Source organism: Camelus dromedarius, chromosome 14 (genome assembly GCF_036321535.1).
Source record: "Camelus dromedarius isolate mCamDro1 chromosome 14, mCamDro1.pat, whole genome shotgun sequence".
In the NCBI taxonomy this organism is placed as follows: domain Eukaryota; kingdom Metazoa; phylum Chordata; class Mammalia; order Artiodactyla; family Camelidae; genus Camelus; species Camelus dromedarius.
Genome location: NC_087449.1, coordinates 54,526,672 through 54,543,519, shown reverse-complemented (window position 1 = coordinate 54,543,519; position 16,848 = coordinate 54,526,672). Strand labels below are relative to the sequence as shown.

General features: G+C 55.1%; 1 protein-coding gene across 1 annotated transcript in view; it reads right to left on the bottom strand.

The window, feature by feature from the left end:
* Positions 1-16,848, bottom strand: part of MYOM3 (myomesin 3) — a 44,337-nt gene that overhangs the window by 14,146 nt on the left and 13,343 nt on the right. The window contains exons 10-23 of the mRNA XM_010989803.3: positions 15,518-15,679; positions 14,811-14,952; positions 13,527-13,726; positions 12,817-12,870; positions 12,311-12,438; positions 9,320-9,503; positions 7,517-7,691; positions 5,306-5,427; positions 4,720-4,907; positions 4,356-4,482; positions 3,069-3,247; positions 2,546-2,660; positions 1,387-1,543; positions 601-710 (exon numbers count right to left, since the gene is read on the bottom strand). Coding sequence (XP_010988105.3) covers positions 601-710; positions 1,387-1,543; positions 2,546-2,660; positions 3,069-3,247; positions 4,356-4,482; positions 4,720-4,907; positions 5,306-5,427; positions 7,517-7,691; positions 9,320-9,503; positions 12,311-12,438; positions 12,817-12,870; positions 13,527-13,726; positions 14,811-14,952; positions 15,518-15,679 — 2,043 coding nt within the window. The remainder of the gene's footprint in view (positions 1-600; positions 711-1,386; positions 1,544-2,545; positions 2,661-3,068; positions 3,248-4,355; positions 4,483-4,719; positions 4,908-5,305; positions 5,428-7,516; positions 7,692-9,319; positions 9,504-12,310; positions 12,439-12,816; positions 12,871-13,526; positions 13,727-14,810; positions 14,953-15,517; positions 15,680-16,848) is intronic.

Genomic DNA, 16,848 nt, shown 5'->3' with positions numbered 1-16,848 from the left:
TGCTTCTTAATGAAATCAAAGGGCTTCATGTGCAATCAGCAGGGAGGACAATGTGCTGTCCCTCAGCTGCTAGGGGGATGGCAGAGGGCTGGTCGTCAGCACCGATTCCACTTCAGTTTAAATCATCAAACACGGATGACCATTTAGACCTGCATCCCTTGTCTGGTTTGCCACAGTCCCCACTGCTCCCTATTGCCACCCTCATTCCTCAGACCAACTGCCATTGGCAATTTACACTTACACTGTTGTTCTTCTTAAACTACGGAAGGAAGTGAAATAATTCACTGGTACCTTTGCTTTTCTCAGAAGTAGATAAAAAGAAGGAGAGAGAGAGATGAAAAGAGTGTGAACTCCATTCTGCCTGTGTGAGGATGTCTGCCTGTTGAGCTCACAGGTGTAATCAGGCCCCAGTGCCTAGGACAGTCTCTGGCATATGGCAGATGTATTCATTGACTGAATGGGTGGATAAGGACCTACTTCCCTGGAAATCTCTGCTTTACTTATTTTTGTTGCTTCTGCTGGCCTCTGGGGTATTTGTGTTTGGGACTCTTGGTCTGGGTCTGTCTCTCTGGGGAGGCGGCAGTGGAATGGGGGCATCACCTTCCTCGGTCAGTGTGTGGCTGGCTGAGATGTCTTCATCAGCATCGGTGACCACCACCGAGTAGGTGCCCAGATCCTCGAGGCCAGGATCGTTCAGGATGATCTTGGACCTGGCAGAGACAGGGAAGCAGAGGGTCCTTGTGCCTGGAGGCCTGGGAGCTGGGGAGTCTCCATCATTTTCAGAGGCCCTACACCCCTGCCCCAGGCCCCGGCCAAGCAGAGGTGGCTGCCTCCTGGAGTCCCCCACCCAGGGCGAGCTTGGCCTGCCACCGTCAATGGCCCCCGTTATCTGGGCTTTCTGGAACAATCTTCATACTGCCACATCCCCCAGGCCTGCCTCTCCCTCCAGGGTTCAGGTGATCAGTTGTGTCTCCTGCTGGACAGGGCTGAGGCCAGAGCTGCTGGGGCCGAGGAGTGGGACCTGGGGGTCCTTGACACCCTAACCCCTCTTTCACTGATGGGGAAGCTGAGCCCAGAGAACTTGCAAGAGCAAGTCGCTGGCATGCAGGCTGGAAACCATGTCCCAAGTGTCCCTTCAGAGGCACCCATATTGGGTCACACGCGTTCCTTCTCCAAAAGAATGCCAGCATTTCAGCTGCTCAAATACGCTCTCCCTCACTTCCCCCCGACGTGGCAGTCAGCATCCCTTGTGAGAGACCAAGCAGCCCTCACAAGCTCATTATCTGGGGGTCCTGCTGGGGGGTCTCACCCACGAGCTTCTGCAGACTCATCCGACAACATCTGGGACCCGTGGGCTAGTGGGGCTGCCCCGCCATCCCCACTTACTTGTTAGGTTCATCCTCGACCTTGACCCTCTGTGGGTCCAGTGGGCCCTTGTAGTCCTTGGACCACTGAAACTCTGCGGAGTCGGGGGCCTCAGGGGCTTCGAAAGCCATGTAGATAAAGCCCTCATCATCCACACCGACCTTGATCTCCCGGGCATCTGTGGGTGGGATCCAACACAGGGCACCGGACATTTAGAAATAATAAACCAAGTCAGGCCCCTCCCCTGCTCTAACCCTGCAGTGGCTGCCCATTGCACCTGAGTGAAATAATAAACCCCACACTCTTTGCTGTGGCCTCCAAAGGCCTGGCATGATCTGGGTCCTTCTTAGCTCAAAAGTCACCTCCTCAGAGAGGCCCTCCTTAACCGCTCTGGCTAAAGGAATGCCCACCCCAGCCCATCACCCTGTTTGATTTTGTTTACAGCACTTGCCACTGTCTTCTTCACCATTTACTTGTTTACTGTTCATTCGTCCTGCCCCCCCACCCCCAGACTAGAGCAGGGACCTAGCTTTCTCCTCACTGCCGTGTCCCCAGTGCAGTGTGGGCGTCACCAAATACTTGCTGAATGAATGAACAGTTAGAAGAATGGAAAGAAGAACAGGCTTTATAGAGAGGAGGGCTGAGTGATTCTGTCATATACTAGTTGTGTGACCTGGTCACTTAACTTCTCTGAGCTACAGTGAAGTCAGTTCTAAAGTGGGGACAATGACGGCGACCTCGGGGGCTGGTTGGGAGGGCCAGGCAGTGTAAGGACCTAGCCCAGCATCAGGCATGTGTGGTAGGAGGTGACCCTGGGAGTGGTGACTGCAAGACAGGCAAAGCCATGTGAGGTGTCTGAAACGAAGCTGGATATTATTTTAAATATCCATGAAGAGCTGTATGAGTTTGTGCCTGTGGCATATAAAAGATAGGAGATCCCTCAAGTAGATGGAAATGATATGTTCATATCTCGGGATCCCACAGAAGTCGACGAGAGTGGGAGGTGGGCGAGAAACAGGCGGGAGGGAAGGAGTGTGGGGTGGGGGCGGAGAGGAGGCCGCAGGTCCTGTCCTTCTGCTGCAGATCCACATGCTTCTCCGTATCCCCTTCCTAGCCCACCCACCTTTGCCCTCGATGGCACGGCCCACAGGGGTGCCTGGCATCCTCTGCCCGCCCCTACCTGGCTTGTCCTCCAGGAGTACAGGGTCAGTGGGCATGGACGGCTGCCCTGAACCAGCTGAATTCACAGCCTGTACCTGGAATATGTAAGTCTTCCCCGGCTGCAAGTCAGAAATCTGGGGGAAAGGCAGGGCAAGGGTGAACATTGAGGACGGCAAAGACCCACCCTTTCTGCAACCCTAGCCGAGGAGTCCAGGGAACTGCACACTGTGGACCCCTAGAAGGGCTAAACTGCCCTGAGGGGGGACAGGCTTGGAGCACGTTGCTCTCCTGGGTTCCAGTTTCCAGTGCGCCTTTCCTTTGATAGTAGGTCTGGCTGGTTAGTGGTCTTAATCTGCTCCATGTACCTACTACCCAGTTGCTGTGTGACCCTGGCTAAGCCACTCTCCCTCTCTGGTCCTCTCCTGCCATTCAGTGAGGACAGTGATCCCTGAGGGTCATTCCCAGTTTTGATGTTCTATAGTCTTGCCATCTCCTGTGGCAGGAAAGGCTTAGGGTTAGAGGATGAAGGGGCAGGGACTCACCCTCAGGTGGGTGCCAGAGATGGGGTCTGGAGTGACTGGCTTCCACTGCTCAGAGCCTTCCTCCTGGAAACTGATGCGATAGCCGGTGATGGGTCCAGCTCCTTTGTAGAGTGGGGGCTCCCACTTCAGCATCAGGGAGGTGGCCCGGACCTCAAACACCTGCACGTCATATGGGGGGCCTGTGGGAAGATGGGCAGCTGGGCAAGCAGCCGGACAGCCAGATGGCCAGCCAGACGGTCAGGCAGTGAGCTGGGTGCGAGGTCAGCAAGCTTGTCAATCTTTCAGTCCCAGCCAGGCCTGGAAGTGCCTGCTCTGGTGGGGACCTGGCCGGCCTTGGCCTCATGACAAAGCTAGGTCTGAAACAGTTAACTCTTCAGAGTGTGCTCAGTGTCAGTTCCTCTCGGAAACATTCTTAATCCTCCCCACCCCATCCCAGGCAGCATTAATCCTTCTAATCTCTTTGCCATTTCAGTGTTTAATGTCGAGGCTAAGGGTGTGACCTCCAGAGTTGGGTCACCAGGGTTCATGTCCCTGCTCCGCCCTTTCAGGCTATGGAGACTCTGGGCAAGTTACTTAGCCTACGTGTAAAATGGGGATAATAATAGAGTTTATAAAAGAGTGCTGTTGTGAGCATTAATGACATAATTTATAGAAGGTGTCAATACACAGTAAGTACCCAATAGATATCAGTTGTTTGTAAGTGGTTTTGCCTAAAGCATCACACACAGTAATGATCTGCCATTCAGGTAAAGGTTTTGTGCAGAAAACAGAACTGAGTGGAACGGAATGATGGAAGTCTGTGGCCCCTCCTTCCCAAGGGGGAGGTGAGGGCCTCGTGGGGAGAAAGCTAATGGGGCCATCTGTGGGAGTGGTGTGTGGGCAACCAGTCCACCCTGTGTGTTCAGGACTGGGACATGGGACTTTCAGTGGTAATACCGGGAAAGTCCTGGGCCAACTGGGACAAGTTTGTATGCCTTTGGGGTTTGGGATGAAGTCTGTGGTGAGAATCAAAGCTCAGATGGCGTGTTGAGCTAGAGGGTAATTTGGATGGGGGTTCAGGGCCGGTCAGTGATCAAGATCGGGGCTCTTGATTTGGCCAGGTTAAGACTGTCTGTGTCAGGGATTACAGGGTCAGTCGGTGGACGGGGCCAGGGGTCTGGGGTTCGGGACCAACAAAGCAAGCCTGAACGCACAGAGAGCTTGGCTGTGTTCATCTCATAGGTTAGATCTGGGGAGGGAGGGAAGGCCAGGGCAGGTGCTGGAATTTGGCGGCTCCCGGCCTCTCACCTGGCTGGGGCATCGTCCACTCTTCACACTCAAACAGGCCGCTGGGCGCCGACAGCTCGCCAACACCTGCCCAGTTTACCGCCCGGGCACGGAACTCATAGAAGTGGCCCTCATGAAGGTTACTGACCTTGAAGAGCAGAAACAGACTGTGAAGGCTGAGGCTGGGGGGGGCAGGGGGCGAGGTGCCCAGCAGTGCCCAGTCTATGGGGGCTGTGAACAAAATTGGTCCTCACGTGACAATTAGCTGGATTATCAGAGGCAAGGAAACTGAAGTTCTCTGAGCCTCAGGACCTCCAACCCCGATCTCTGGTCTCCCTGCCATGCAAGTCAGGACACCAGGCTGGTGGCCACATGCTAGCCTTACCTTGCAAAACTTGGTGGGGACAGGCTGCTGGTTGACTGCATGCCAGTCCAGCTCCTCCGAGTCGTGCTGGTCCAGGAAGTAGCCCAGGATCTTGCCGCCTCCACGACGCTTGGGGGGTTTCCACCCAATGACCATATCATCTTTCCCACAGCTCAGGAGGATGAAATCATATGGGGCAGATGGTGTAGCTATGGGGAGGCAAGGAGGTGAGGGCCACTGCTCCCTAGTGGTGGCCAGACTGGGCAGTGTGGCCTGAGGGTGGCAATGAGCCTCCCCCGGTGGGTGCCCACCCTGCTCTGGGGGTCTAACAGCCGGTGGCATCCACTGGTAACCCTGACTCTGCCATGTGGAGGGCACCACCCTGGCCTCCGAGCTGGTCAGGCTTCACCCCATGGCTTCAGGCCATGGTTACTTCCTCCCCAAAGGAAGAGGTGGTCAGGTTAACTACAGATTCCCTGAGGAGGCTTCTGCCCCTGTGGCTTCTGGAATTAGACTCTCCAAGAAGTGGTCTGTAAGGCCCTGGCTCTCTGCCCAGCCCAGGACTGCCCCCAGAAGCTTGCAGGCTACACCCATCCCGGAGACTTACCCAGAGCCTGCTTGACCCTGATGGGTTCAGTGATGGCCGAGCTCTCGCCCACTCCAGCCTCGCTGACTGACCTGATACAAAACTCATACTCCTTCCCCGTCCTCAGCCCAGGAACCGTAAACCTGGGAGAGAAATGTGCAGCCTTCAGGGATGACCAAAGAGCTCAGAGATATTTCTGAACTTTCTAGAACCTTGTAGGGTAAGTGGCCACCAGTATGGTAGGATTTGAAGCCTCTGGGGCAGTTCTTACCTAAAGACCTTGTCCTTGGCCCCAAAGTGATGCCTGCACCCTGGAGGATGAGGTCCTTAAGGTTATAAAGGATGTGGCTTCTGGAACCCATCATTAAAATGCATACACTGGGAAAGGTACCAACTGAAGGCCCAGGTGGCCAGCTCCTGAACTGTGCAGCCTGGTACATCTCCAGGACTTTGGACCTTGTCCTTGAAACACGACACCTGGCTCTTCCTATCTGCACAGGTGCTGTGACTCTAAAACACAGAATCCTTTTAAAGATCCCCCCAAAGAGAACTGTCAGCCAGAGACAAATAAGGACACTCTGGCTTAGAGAAAAATGTCCTTCCCATCCGACGCCTTCTTCGTAAGACCCGAACTGTGGGTTTCTTTTTCCCTTTTCACTTATCAACATTTTCCTGTAGCAAATTTTGTTCTACAGGGAGCTTCTCTGGGCCAGTTGACCCTGAGGGGTCCCGAGGACTTAAATCAAGTGTTGATGGCTGACACAGTGTCAGGGACATGCACACGTAACGGGCCAGGCCTTTCTGGGAGGGACGAAGCACCGGGCAGAATGAGGCTGAGGGTGACTTCCCAGACCAGCCCCTGTTGACAGAGATGAGTTGAACCAAATGCTAGAATGTTGGAGGGGCCTTCATGGATCAAACCGCCCAGTTTCTTCATTATAGAGGTAGGGAAGGGCTCCCCCAGAAGGAATGAGCTGAGCCCACAGCACAGGGCCAATTAGGAGCACAACCTGGACCGCAGCCCCGAATCCCAGCACAGTGCCTGCCCACGGGTTATTCATTCGTTCTTTCAGATCTTTTTGGAGCATCTCTTGTAAGCCAGGTTCTGTGGAGCTCGTGGTCCAGGGGTGAACGGGACCGCACTGCCCAGCCAAGCTCCCTTTGCGCCATCAGCCCAGGCAGCGCTCCTGGGCAGCAGTGTTTAGCCTCCTTTCAGCTCGGACACATGTAACTGATGGCATGCACACATGAGACAAGTTCTTTGGACATACCAGAGGAGCGTGCCATGCCCCACATGTGACACGTTCTTCAGACGTGCCACTCTCTTCACGTGGCTCTCCTCAACCCCTGGCCCCCACTCAGGGAAGAACCTCTGAATGCAAGTCAGGGGAGAGATGTCGTTCCAGGGAGAACCTGGACTCTGAACTAACTTGTCCAAAACTCGATCATTTTCCCACTTGAGAACTTTAACAGTGACAAACTATGAGTGACCATGAGGCACAAGGTCCTGTCCCTTTTTCTGGGTAAGATGATCTTGGGGCTCGGGGCGCAGGGTGAGGGGAGCTCACAGATGTGCTCAGAGCTTGGCTCGTTGTCTGATGTAAAGGGAGGGGAGGAGTGTCACTACCCGAGCCCCTGACCCCATGGAGCCTCAACACTGAGAGACGTCCTGAGCCCAGAAGCCTTGAGGCTTCTGCCTGCAAGGACCAGGGCCACCGAGTGAGGAGAGAGACTCCGAGGGGAGTGGGAGCTGGAAAGGCAGGAGGGGCTCAGAGAGGGCATGTCTCTGTGCAGGGGCACTGGGTGAGTGAGAGGTGGGTGTGGAGCCTGAATCACGGCCTCCCTGGCCGCACTTCCTGCCTATCTCTGTCTCTAAGCTCCTGGAGGGATAAGACCTAGCCAGTCACTGCTATCTGCAAACAGCATGCCCTTAGCAAGCGCTTGCTGACAAAGAGGTCACCTGGGTTAAGTCTCGGCTCCTCCACTTACTAGCAAAAGGAGTCTAGGCAAGCCACTTACCTGCTCTGTGCCTCAGTTTCTTCATCTGTACAACAATAATGAAAGTAGTAGTCCTAAGCTCATAGGATTGCAGCTAAAACTAAATGACCTAATATTTGAAAAGAGCTTCAAACAGTGCCCAGTGCCCAACCAGATTGTGAACGGGAGGCTTCATCAAGATTGCGGCCCCTCCTTTGGGGTGGCCTGCTGCAGGAAGGGATGGGGCACACTCACCTGTTGCCCTGGATGGGTTTGTTGTTAACCGTTTGCCACTCGGATGATCCTGCTTCCCGGGAGTAGATGTAATAACCCAGGAGCTCTGGGCTGTCCTTCACAGGCTCCCAGGTCAGGGAGACAGAGGTCTGTGTGTCTCGGAAAGCTTGAACTTGAGTTGGAGGAGGGAGAGTGGCTAAAAAACAGAAATGTGGGCTGAGTGAAGATGATGAGTTACGGGGCTGGGGAGAGGGTGGAGTGTGTGAGAGGCGGGGAGGGACCCCCCACAGCAATCCAGGGCGGGGCATGCATTCCAGACATGCCCTCAGGCTTTGGGCAGGTCTTTCCTAGTCCCAGAGGTGTGCCCCAGACTCCCGGATTCTAGAAGTCCTCTCCCCTTTTACCTCTAAACATCTTCCCTTCCTCACTAAAATCCCCATTCATTAATCTTTACAATCCACCCCCCCCCCTTTAGAAGTCACCAAGTCTGACAGTTTTCCTGTCTTTATCTTCAGTCTCTGGGAAACTTCATTTTTTTCCTTGAAGCTTCAACTTTGGCTCCCTGAGACTATGCTCCTTGAGATAGGGGCTGCCATGGCTAGATGATGGGTGGATGGTTGGATGAATGGCAAGTACAGGAGCTTCCTACTTCTCTTTTTACTTCCCTTCCCTTCCTCCCTCCCTTCCTTCCTTCTTTTCTGTCTCACTCTCTCGCTTCTTTTATATTTTCCCATTTTTGTACAATCATTTCACTTTTATAATACAAGTAAATGCCTTTTCTTTTTTCCTCACCTCTTCTTTCTTCTTTTTCTCTCCTTTCCTTTTCTGAACTGTACCAGAACCTTGCCCCAAGGCTGCCTTGTGGTCCAGAGATTGCCACATCCAATCACAAACCACTCACTGGCCCCTGAATCAAGCCTAAACGTTAACCAAGTCAGAATTAAAGAAAAACACCATTTGCCCACCAACCTATTTATACTTGAGATATCTATCTATCTATCTGTCTGTCTGTCTGTCTATGTATGTATGTATGTATGTATCTATCTTTTCTACATTATTGAAGCAGTGCAAATCTAGGACTTTGAAATCTTCTCCAAATGGGCCCTGCAGTGTATCAGGCTCTTCTCGGATGGGTACTGCTACAGCTGGGCCCCTTAAAGGACTAGTTGGTGATGGCAGCTTCAGGGAACCCTCTGATCTGATCTGATCAAAAAGGGAAGAACTCCAGACCTCAGAGGCCTCAGAGGAGAGAGGGAACCCTGGGAAGTCAGGACCAGGATGGACCTGCTGCTGAGAGACTCAGGAAGGAGCCAGAGGTGGGGCGAGGAGGACACCAAGGTTTGCAGCACAGAAATGACCTGCCCAGGCCCACGCTGTGTGGATGAGAGGTGTCCCACCTACCTGGTGAGCCAGGCTAGGGACTGCTTAGCCTCCACCCCGAGAGGGAGGGAGAGGGTGGGAGGCCTGCTCAGGGGTTCCCTCCTGGCCGCACCAGGCAGGATCAGGCTCTGGCTGGAGACCTTTAGAACTGAGGGACTGCTTGATCACCCTCGGCTCCTGTGCTGGACCCAGCTGGATTCTGCAACTTGTGAATTGCTGATCTAGAAAAAAAAATGTCTAGAGCTTCCTGCCCAGAGAAATGTGATTCCTGATGTCCTAAAACTTTACAGGCCGGCAATCATGTTCCTTTTCAGCTTCATGGTAGATAGACGTGGTCGAGGACAGAGAAATGGGCGTGGCTCTGTCCCTGCAGCCATGGGGTCCTGAGCCTGGGTGCTGACAGCCTGGCCTGGCCTGCCCCCATCTCCGGCATCACACAGGTACCTGGCTTCCCCCTCAAGGCGATGGGCTCGCTGGGCTCCGAGGGATCGCTCATGCCATACTGGTTTATCGTTCGCACTCTGAAGACATATGACTTCCCTTTCTCCAGATCCAAAAGGGCAAATCTCGGGGATTTCACAGGTGTTTCAGAGTTGATGGCTTCCCAGGTGCCACTACCTATGACCGACTGTGACAAAGAGAGAAACCTGCATTGGTTAAGTGTTGCCTGGGCCGGGCTCTGGGCTGGGCTCTTCCCACACGTTTTCATTATCTTTTCTCTCTGGCCCAGGCTGCCCCTCACCACCGGAGCTCTAGACCCACTTGCCTTCACCATGTCTCTACCTGGGTGCCTGCTGAGCAGCCCACATCCAGCATGCCCAGAACTCTACCTGGGTGCCTGCTGGGCACCCCACATCCAGCATGCCCAGAACTCTACCTGGGTGCCTGCTGGGCACCCCACATCCAGCATGCCCAGAACTCTACCTGGGTGCCTGCTGGGCACCCCACATCCAGCATGCCCAGAACTCAGCCCTGGAGCTCGCCCCCTCACCAGCGCTGCCCACATCCAGCACGTGGCTCCAGATCTTCCAGTTGCTCAGGCCAAAATCCCTGGAGCCATCCTGGACTCTTTCTCACCCCTGCCCCCTCACAATATGTGCCATCAACAAATCCAGTTGGCTTTACCTTCAAAATCTACCCAGAATCCAAGCAAGGCTTACCACCCTCATGCTCCCCTCCACGACCTTGGTCCAAGCCACCATCGTCTCTCACCTGAGTTATTTCAATAGCCTCTTCACTGCTTGTTTCTGCCTTTAGCTTAGTCTTTCTCCAAATGACAAGCAGAGGGAACCTTTTACAACATGTCAGATCATATCCCTGTCTGCCCAGAACCCTCCCAAGCCCCACATCTCCTCAGAGCCTAAGCTTCTCCCTGGCCTGACTCCTGCCACCTGTCTGGCCACTATCCATGCCCTCTTTGTTCACGCACCAGGCTCATGACCCGCTGCTGCCCCTTGATGGTGCCAGGCCCAACCTCTGCCTCTGGGCCTTTGTACTTGCTGGTCCCTTATCCTGGAATATTCTTCCCCCAGAAATCTCTGGCTGGCTCCTCATTTCCTTTAGGCCTTTATTCAAAATGTACCTTCTCAGGGAGGTCTCGCCAGCCAGCCCCCATCTAAAATGTCAGCAACCCCTCACCTCGACACTTCAAATCACCTCCAGCCTTTTTGTGTTTCTCATAAGCACCTACCATTTGTGAATGTGCCAAATACTTCACTGATTCATCTTTTTTGACATGCGTCCCCCACCCTCTACTGACATCTCAGCTCTGGAGGCAGGGGTTTGTCTATTTTTCCCACGTCTGAGAAGAGTACTGGCACGTGGGAGGTGCTCAGTCTGTTTGTGGGACGAATGCACAAGTTCATGGCTGAAATCTCACAATAACCCTGCAAGGTGGGTGTTAATTTCCCCACTGATGAGGGAACATGGGTCCAGGGAGTTTTGGTAACTTGGCCTGCTTACTCTGCACCACATCAGGGGCCCCAAAGGCAGCCATGAGTCCTGGGTCTCTGGGTAGGTCGAGGGCAAAGAGCTGAGGGTGGTGAGGTGAGTGAGGCCACTTCTGCTGAGTCTGGGAGTGACAGTTAAAACCTCGAAGCACCGGGGGACCCACGGACCCTGACCTTGTGCTTTCCCCTCCCAAGGCCCACCTGGCTGTCAGTAGCCTAGAACCCAGCTAGGCTAAGAAACCGCTATAAAATCCAGTGAACACTGCTGAGCACCCACCGGGAGCAGGTTATGTTCTAAGTCCCAATGTGCTTTGGGTAATCCGATCCTCACATTAGCCCTATAGGGTATACAATTATTTCTATTTTATGGAAGAAGAAATGGAGGCTCAGAGAGATTATATCTTGGCCAGGGTCACACAGCTAGTAAGTAGCAGAGACAAGGTCAGAACCCAGGCAGTCTGACTCCAAGGTCTTAACCATTGTACTCTGCAGCCTCCCCAAACAAATCTTCAACAGCTTTCCCATTTCGGAGAAATACGATCACCTGTGAATGTGCAGAGAGGCCCATTGGGACAACCAGAGCCAGAAACTCCTCCCTGGAACTTCTTCATTTGTTGATTCACTAAGCCTGTACTGTCCACCTACTATGTGCCAGGCTCCGTGCTGGGCACAGTGCGTAATGAGAAGATAAACCTGGTCTCTTCCTTTAGGGAGATCAGAGTGAAGAACATCTCCTTGGGAAGGGTTTACAGTCCAGGGCTGCTGGCCCTGGCTGTGTGAGGCAACTTATCTCATCCTCACAGGGTAGGGTCTCCATTTTATGCTGGAGGAAACCGGGGCTCAGAGAACTTAGCAAACCAGCTCACACAGCAGAAGCAGGATTGGAATGGATTTTAACACCATGTTGGTTTTGACTCTGCCACACTGCCTCCTGTCGACTGTGAAATCCATTCCACGGGAGCTGCCCCCCCACCAAACTCCTGCCCCCAGTTTCCCAGTGAGTACCCCTTCCTGGTGCTAACTGCTGCCCCCAGGCCCTATAAATGCTGCTTCTCAGTGACCCTGGGGCGTAGGCACCAGCCTAGCTTGCCTCCCACTGTGACCCGGGCCAGGAAGAGGTGTTTGACCCAATGTGTGACCAGATGCCAGCCAGACTTGGAGTGGGGAGGTACCCAGGAAATGGGGATCTTACTGTTGTTATTGTCTGTCTCTTAATTTTGTGTATTTCCGTGAACAGCTTCAGAAATTGCCATCAGTGACTGGCCTCTTGGGGTAGTCTCAAAGGTCATTTAATCCATCCTCTGCCACTGTGGAGGGCTCTGCTCAGGCCCTTCCAGGCAGAAAATTCTCTTCTCTTCTCTGAAGGCCTCCCAAGTGGACACTGCTGGGCTCTCCCCTCACCTCCCTGAACTCCCCCACATCCTTGTCCCACAGCGTGTCTATTTCTCAGGTGGGCCTGGGCCTGGGGCCCCTGGGGTCTCCGTACCTTCTCCAGGAAGTACGTCAGCGGGGCTTTGCCCCGGGGTCTCGGCTCCTCCCAGTCCAGAACGACGTAGGCCTCTTTGATCTCACTGGCATGGACATTGGTTGGGGGTGAGGGGATGGTCACAAAGTCTGGAATCAAAGCCATCCGGGGCAGAGATGAGTGGGCCCTCAGAGACCCCGAATCTCAGCCCCTCACTTCATAGAGGAGGGAACTGGGGCCCAGAGAGGGGCAGGAACTTGCTCCAGTCACCCAGCAAGGCCAGGCAGAGCTGGGGCCAGAAACCGGGTCTCCTGATGTCCTGCTGGGGAGCTTCCCCAATATCTGCCTTCTCCACGAGGGGCGTAGTCACTCACCCAAGAACCTGGCCTCCTCAGGATGGATCCCACCCACACTTGCCTCCCCACACCCTGCACACGGACAGCTCCTGTCTCTTGGCCAGTTTGTGTCCCAGAGTTTCTAGCACCACAAAGAGGGCTGGTGTCTGGAGGCAGGAGGTTCACACGTACCTTCAAAATCGTCTGTGCTGACGGTGATCGTTCTTCCCAGATCAAAGGGGATCTCTAGGGTGGAGAATGGAGCCCGTTGAGGGAGAAGTAGGGGTGAGGGGTGTGTGTGGAGGGCTGGGTCAGGAGGGGACGGGCGGGCCTGCCCGGCTCTGGGTGCTGGTTTCTCCCCGCTCCTGGTCCTGGCCTTCTGGCCCCTCGCTTTGTGTCCCCAGGCAGGTCCACTCTGGGCCCCAGCATTCTCAGCGGTTCAAAGTGCTGCAGGGCCACTCTCAGACCCCAGAGATGGGACAAATGCGGACAGAGAGGAGAAGGGATGGGGTCAGATCTCTGGGGCACAGTGAACCCAAGTCAGGCTGACTCCTCGGGGCTGAGAGGGCTGTGTCCTCCACTGCCTCCCAGGCTGGGGGCTCCTGAGGCAGGGCCGTTTTATTCCTTCAGATTAAGGGCATCTGAAGAAACTGCTGTGGTTCTTGTGTGGACAGGTTTGTGTTTCTTCCATCAGATGAGCTGTACCTTGCCCCTCAGGCTAGGGGTAGCTAAAGACAGCACTGTCTCCTCCATCAGACTAGGGGTTCCCGAGGGCTGGGCTGTGTCTACCCCTTGGAACAGGGCTTGGAATGGGGCCTGTTCTGCCTGTCTCCTGTGTGAGGCAGTCCTGAGTGTGCCCCGACTGATGCTCTGGAGTGTCCCTTCAGGGCCTCTGTACCCACCTGTCTTCCTCTGGGCTTCATCATGGTCGCTCATGACAACTGGTTCTGAAGCCTTGGAGGGGAGGCTGCTGCCTGCTCTGCTTATGGCTCTCACCCGGAACCGATAGGTCTGGCCTTCGAGGAGGCCTTGGATTGGGCACCGACAGGTCCCGCCGGGGGCCTGGTGGCAGGGCACCCATTGCTCAGACTCACCCTGGCACCTGTGGGAGAGGCCCTGGCTTCAGCCCCTGCCCACGACTCACATCTTCCCAGTCTGAGCCTCTACCTGGGCTAGTCCCCAGCCCTGGGCTGCTAGCCCAGCTCATCTCAATTAAAGTCCTGCTTTCCATTTAAAAGCCCAGCTCCAACCTCAGGCCCCCAGGAGGCCTTTTCACCATCCTCCACCAACCATCATGCTGATCAGAATAGCTAGTGCCTTTCCTGGAGCTCTCCTGTGTGCCCAGAACTGTGCTGGGCCCTTCACCTCCATCATCTTGTTTAACTGAGGCAGTCCTCGTCCTTAGGCATGATCACTGTCTTCACTCTACAAATGGATCTGTGATCTGCGTTTACAGAGTGAGATGGATTGCCCAAGGTCGCTCGGCTTGTGAGTGGGAGAGTTGGAATTTCACCCGAGGGCTGTCCACTTCCTGTTGGTATGCATTCCTGAGTGACCCTCAGAGTCTCTTTGCGCTCTCTGGGCACCACTGTCCTCCGGCAGTGCCCCAGCACACAGTACTGGCTGGATGGGGCAGTGGTCACGTATGGGTCCAAATCCTAACTCTGCCACTGGGGGCATGTACCTCAGTTTCCTCATCTGTAGAATGGGGCATGAAGGATTCCCCCTCCCCCTTAGCTAGGGGTTGTTGCAAGTATGCAGGTGGCTGGATGAGGTGTTACCTCCAGCTAGGACCTCGGAGCTGGCAGCAGGTGAAGGAGGCGGGATGTCCCAGGCTCCCCCCTTCCTCATGTGCCCCCTCCGTCCTGAGTCAGTGCTGCTCTGTCTCTGTCACTCAGGGAGGAAAGCAGCCGACAAATCCACACGTGCTCAGATTTGAAGTATTAATGTTTGTCCCTCCCATGGTCAGCTTGTGCTGTAAAGGGTCCAGAGGGCAGCAGCTGACTCCCGCGGTGGGGTTCCAGGTATCAGTGGACACACTTCTATGGCCCCTAAATAATATAACACAGTCTACCTCCTGCCCTGTTCTGAGGAGAAACATGGGGCCCCCTTTATCTTATGGTCCCACTCTTGTCCTCACAGAGCCATCTGCACCCATGGGCTCTGCACTCAAGAGACCGACTCACAGCTCGATGGAGTAGCCAGTGATGGGATTGCCCCGGGTGTCGCTGGGTGGAGTCCATGTCAGGATGAGGCAGTCTCTCTTCACGTCCAGGCATCGAACATTCAAGGGGGAGCCTGGAGCCCCTGGCTTCTCAGCTGCAGCATCTGAAACCCAGGATGGGGCAGAGGGAGGGAAGAGAGGTGTGGGGAGGACCCTTCTAGTCAATGTCCACTTGGCAACAAACTCCCTCTTACTCCCACCCAACATCTTCTCATTAACCCTCCAGGAGCTTGGCTTTGGTCTTGAGGACCAGGACCAGGACCAGGACCTCTTTCTTTTAAACGAGAGAATCTAGGGAGGTCATGGGGCCCTGTTGTTTTTAGGGACCTATTCTGTACCACACACCTGAACAATCAGCACAATTAATATGAGTCCCAGAGCAACCCCCTCATTTGGCAGATGGGAAAACTGAGTCTCATAGAGGAAAAGTAAATTGCTCAAGGTCGCCCAGCTAGTGAAATGACATAGCCAGGAGACAGAAATCAATCAGGGACTAGAATGATCCCAGCCCACAGGCTCTCAGGCTGTGTCCTTTTGGAGGGTCATAGGATGCCACCAAGGCCCCAAGGAGCAGGGGACTTGCCAAGTGTCCTTTAGCCAATCAGTCAAGGGCAGAGCCCTGGTCTCTGGGCTCCAGCTGCACCCCCTGCCCCCACCCCACCCTCTCACCTCTCACAAACACATAGGCGCTCTGCTCCCGGAGCCCAGAAGGCGAAGGCACCTGGACCGTGTACAGCCCTTCGTCCTCCTTGTAGGCACAGGACACCTTCAGGGATGCCTGGCGGTCTGCGTAGAGCATCTGCCGGCGGCTGGAGGACCTCAATAGCCTCCCTGCAAAGAGAGGGTCTGGTGTTAGCTCCTGGGGGATCCGGGCCTCACTGTGGATGCTCTGAGGATCTAGGTGGAGGTAGGGCCAGCATGGTTATAGCCTGAGGCTCTGCTGGGGAGTTGGGGAAGGGGTGGTGACCTCTAGGACTCTCCTCTGCAGAAGGCTTGGGGTAGGGGTGGGGCAGGGCCCAGGGAAGGGGCTTGGGGCTCAGTGAGGGAACGAGTATTTAGGGAAATGGTCGGCAGCTCCGTGAGGAGTGGGAGGTTCTGTGTGGAAGTAGGAATGATAGAGATGGGGTCTGGTGTGAGGGTCAGGGGCTCTTTGGGAGGTTGGAGGCTCTAGGAAGGGGGTAGGGCTCAGTGGGTGGGGACTGTGAACTAAATGAGTGGGGGGTAGTTGTTGAGGAGGGTGGGGATGCAGGAAAGGGCCAGGGGGGCTCATTGAAATGGGGTGTCAGGGAGGGTAGAGGGCTTGTTGAGGGGTCGAGGTCGGTGAGGACAGTGGGGACTCAGTAGGTGGGACCTTAGTGGGAGGGATGGGGCTCAGTGAAGGGGCTCTGGGGCTCTAGGCCTCCCCCCGAGGCCATGCTGTGGGACCATCCTGCTCTTTGCCCCAAGCAAAGGCCCCTCCCTCCTGTCAGCACCTCTGTTCTGGAAGATCTACAGGTTTGGGCAAACATCTCGGTCTGTAATTGCAGCTGTTCCTCAGGGCTCATGGCTTCCCCCTCCTCCGTCCCCAGGCCCGGCCCGAGCAGCCTCCCCAGGCTCAGGCAGGAGGGTCCCCGGGGGGGGGGGGGCTGTACTTCTTGTCCTTTGGCTGCAGGCCTGGTCATGAATGGGGCAGGGGGTCCGGCCGTCCTTCTCTGCCCTGCCTGGGCCACCTCTTCCTGTGTTAGCTGCCCCGGCCCAGGCCTGTGATCCCCCAGCGGTCTTCCGGCTCATGAGGAGCAATTATTTATTTGCACCCACAACCCTGACTCTGAAAAGCCTTTAGGCGACTGTCACCACCTGCCCTGACACTCCTGGGCTGACCTGCCTCCCGGCCTCTGTTCTCATTGCTTCAAATGTCATCTCTTACCCTAGGGTGCTGAGGGGATCCACAGATATAAAGGGCTGGGACAACGCCTGACCAACTGCAGGCTCTCAGGGGGCAGTGGCTGCAGTTCCAGACG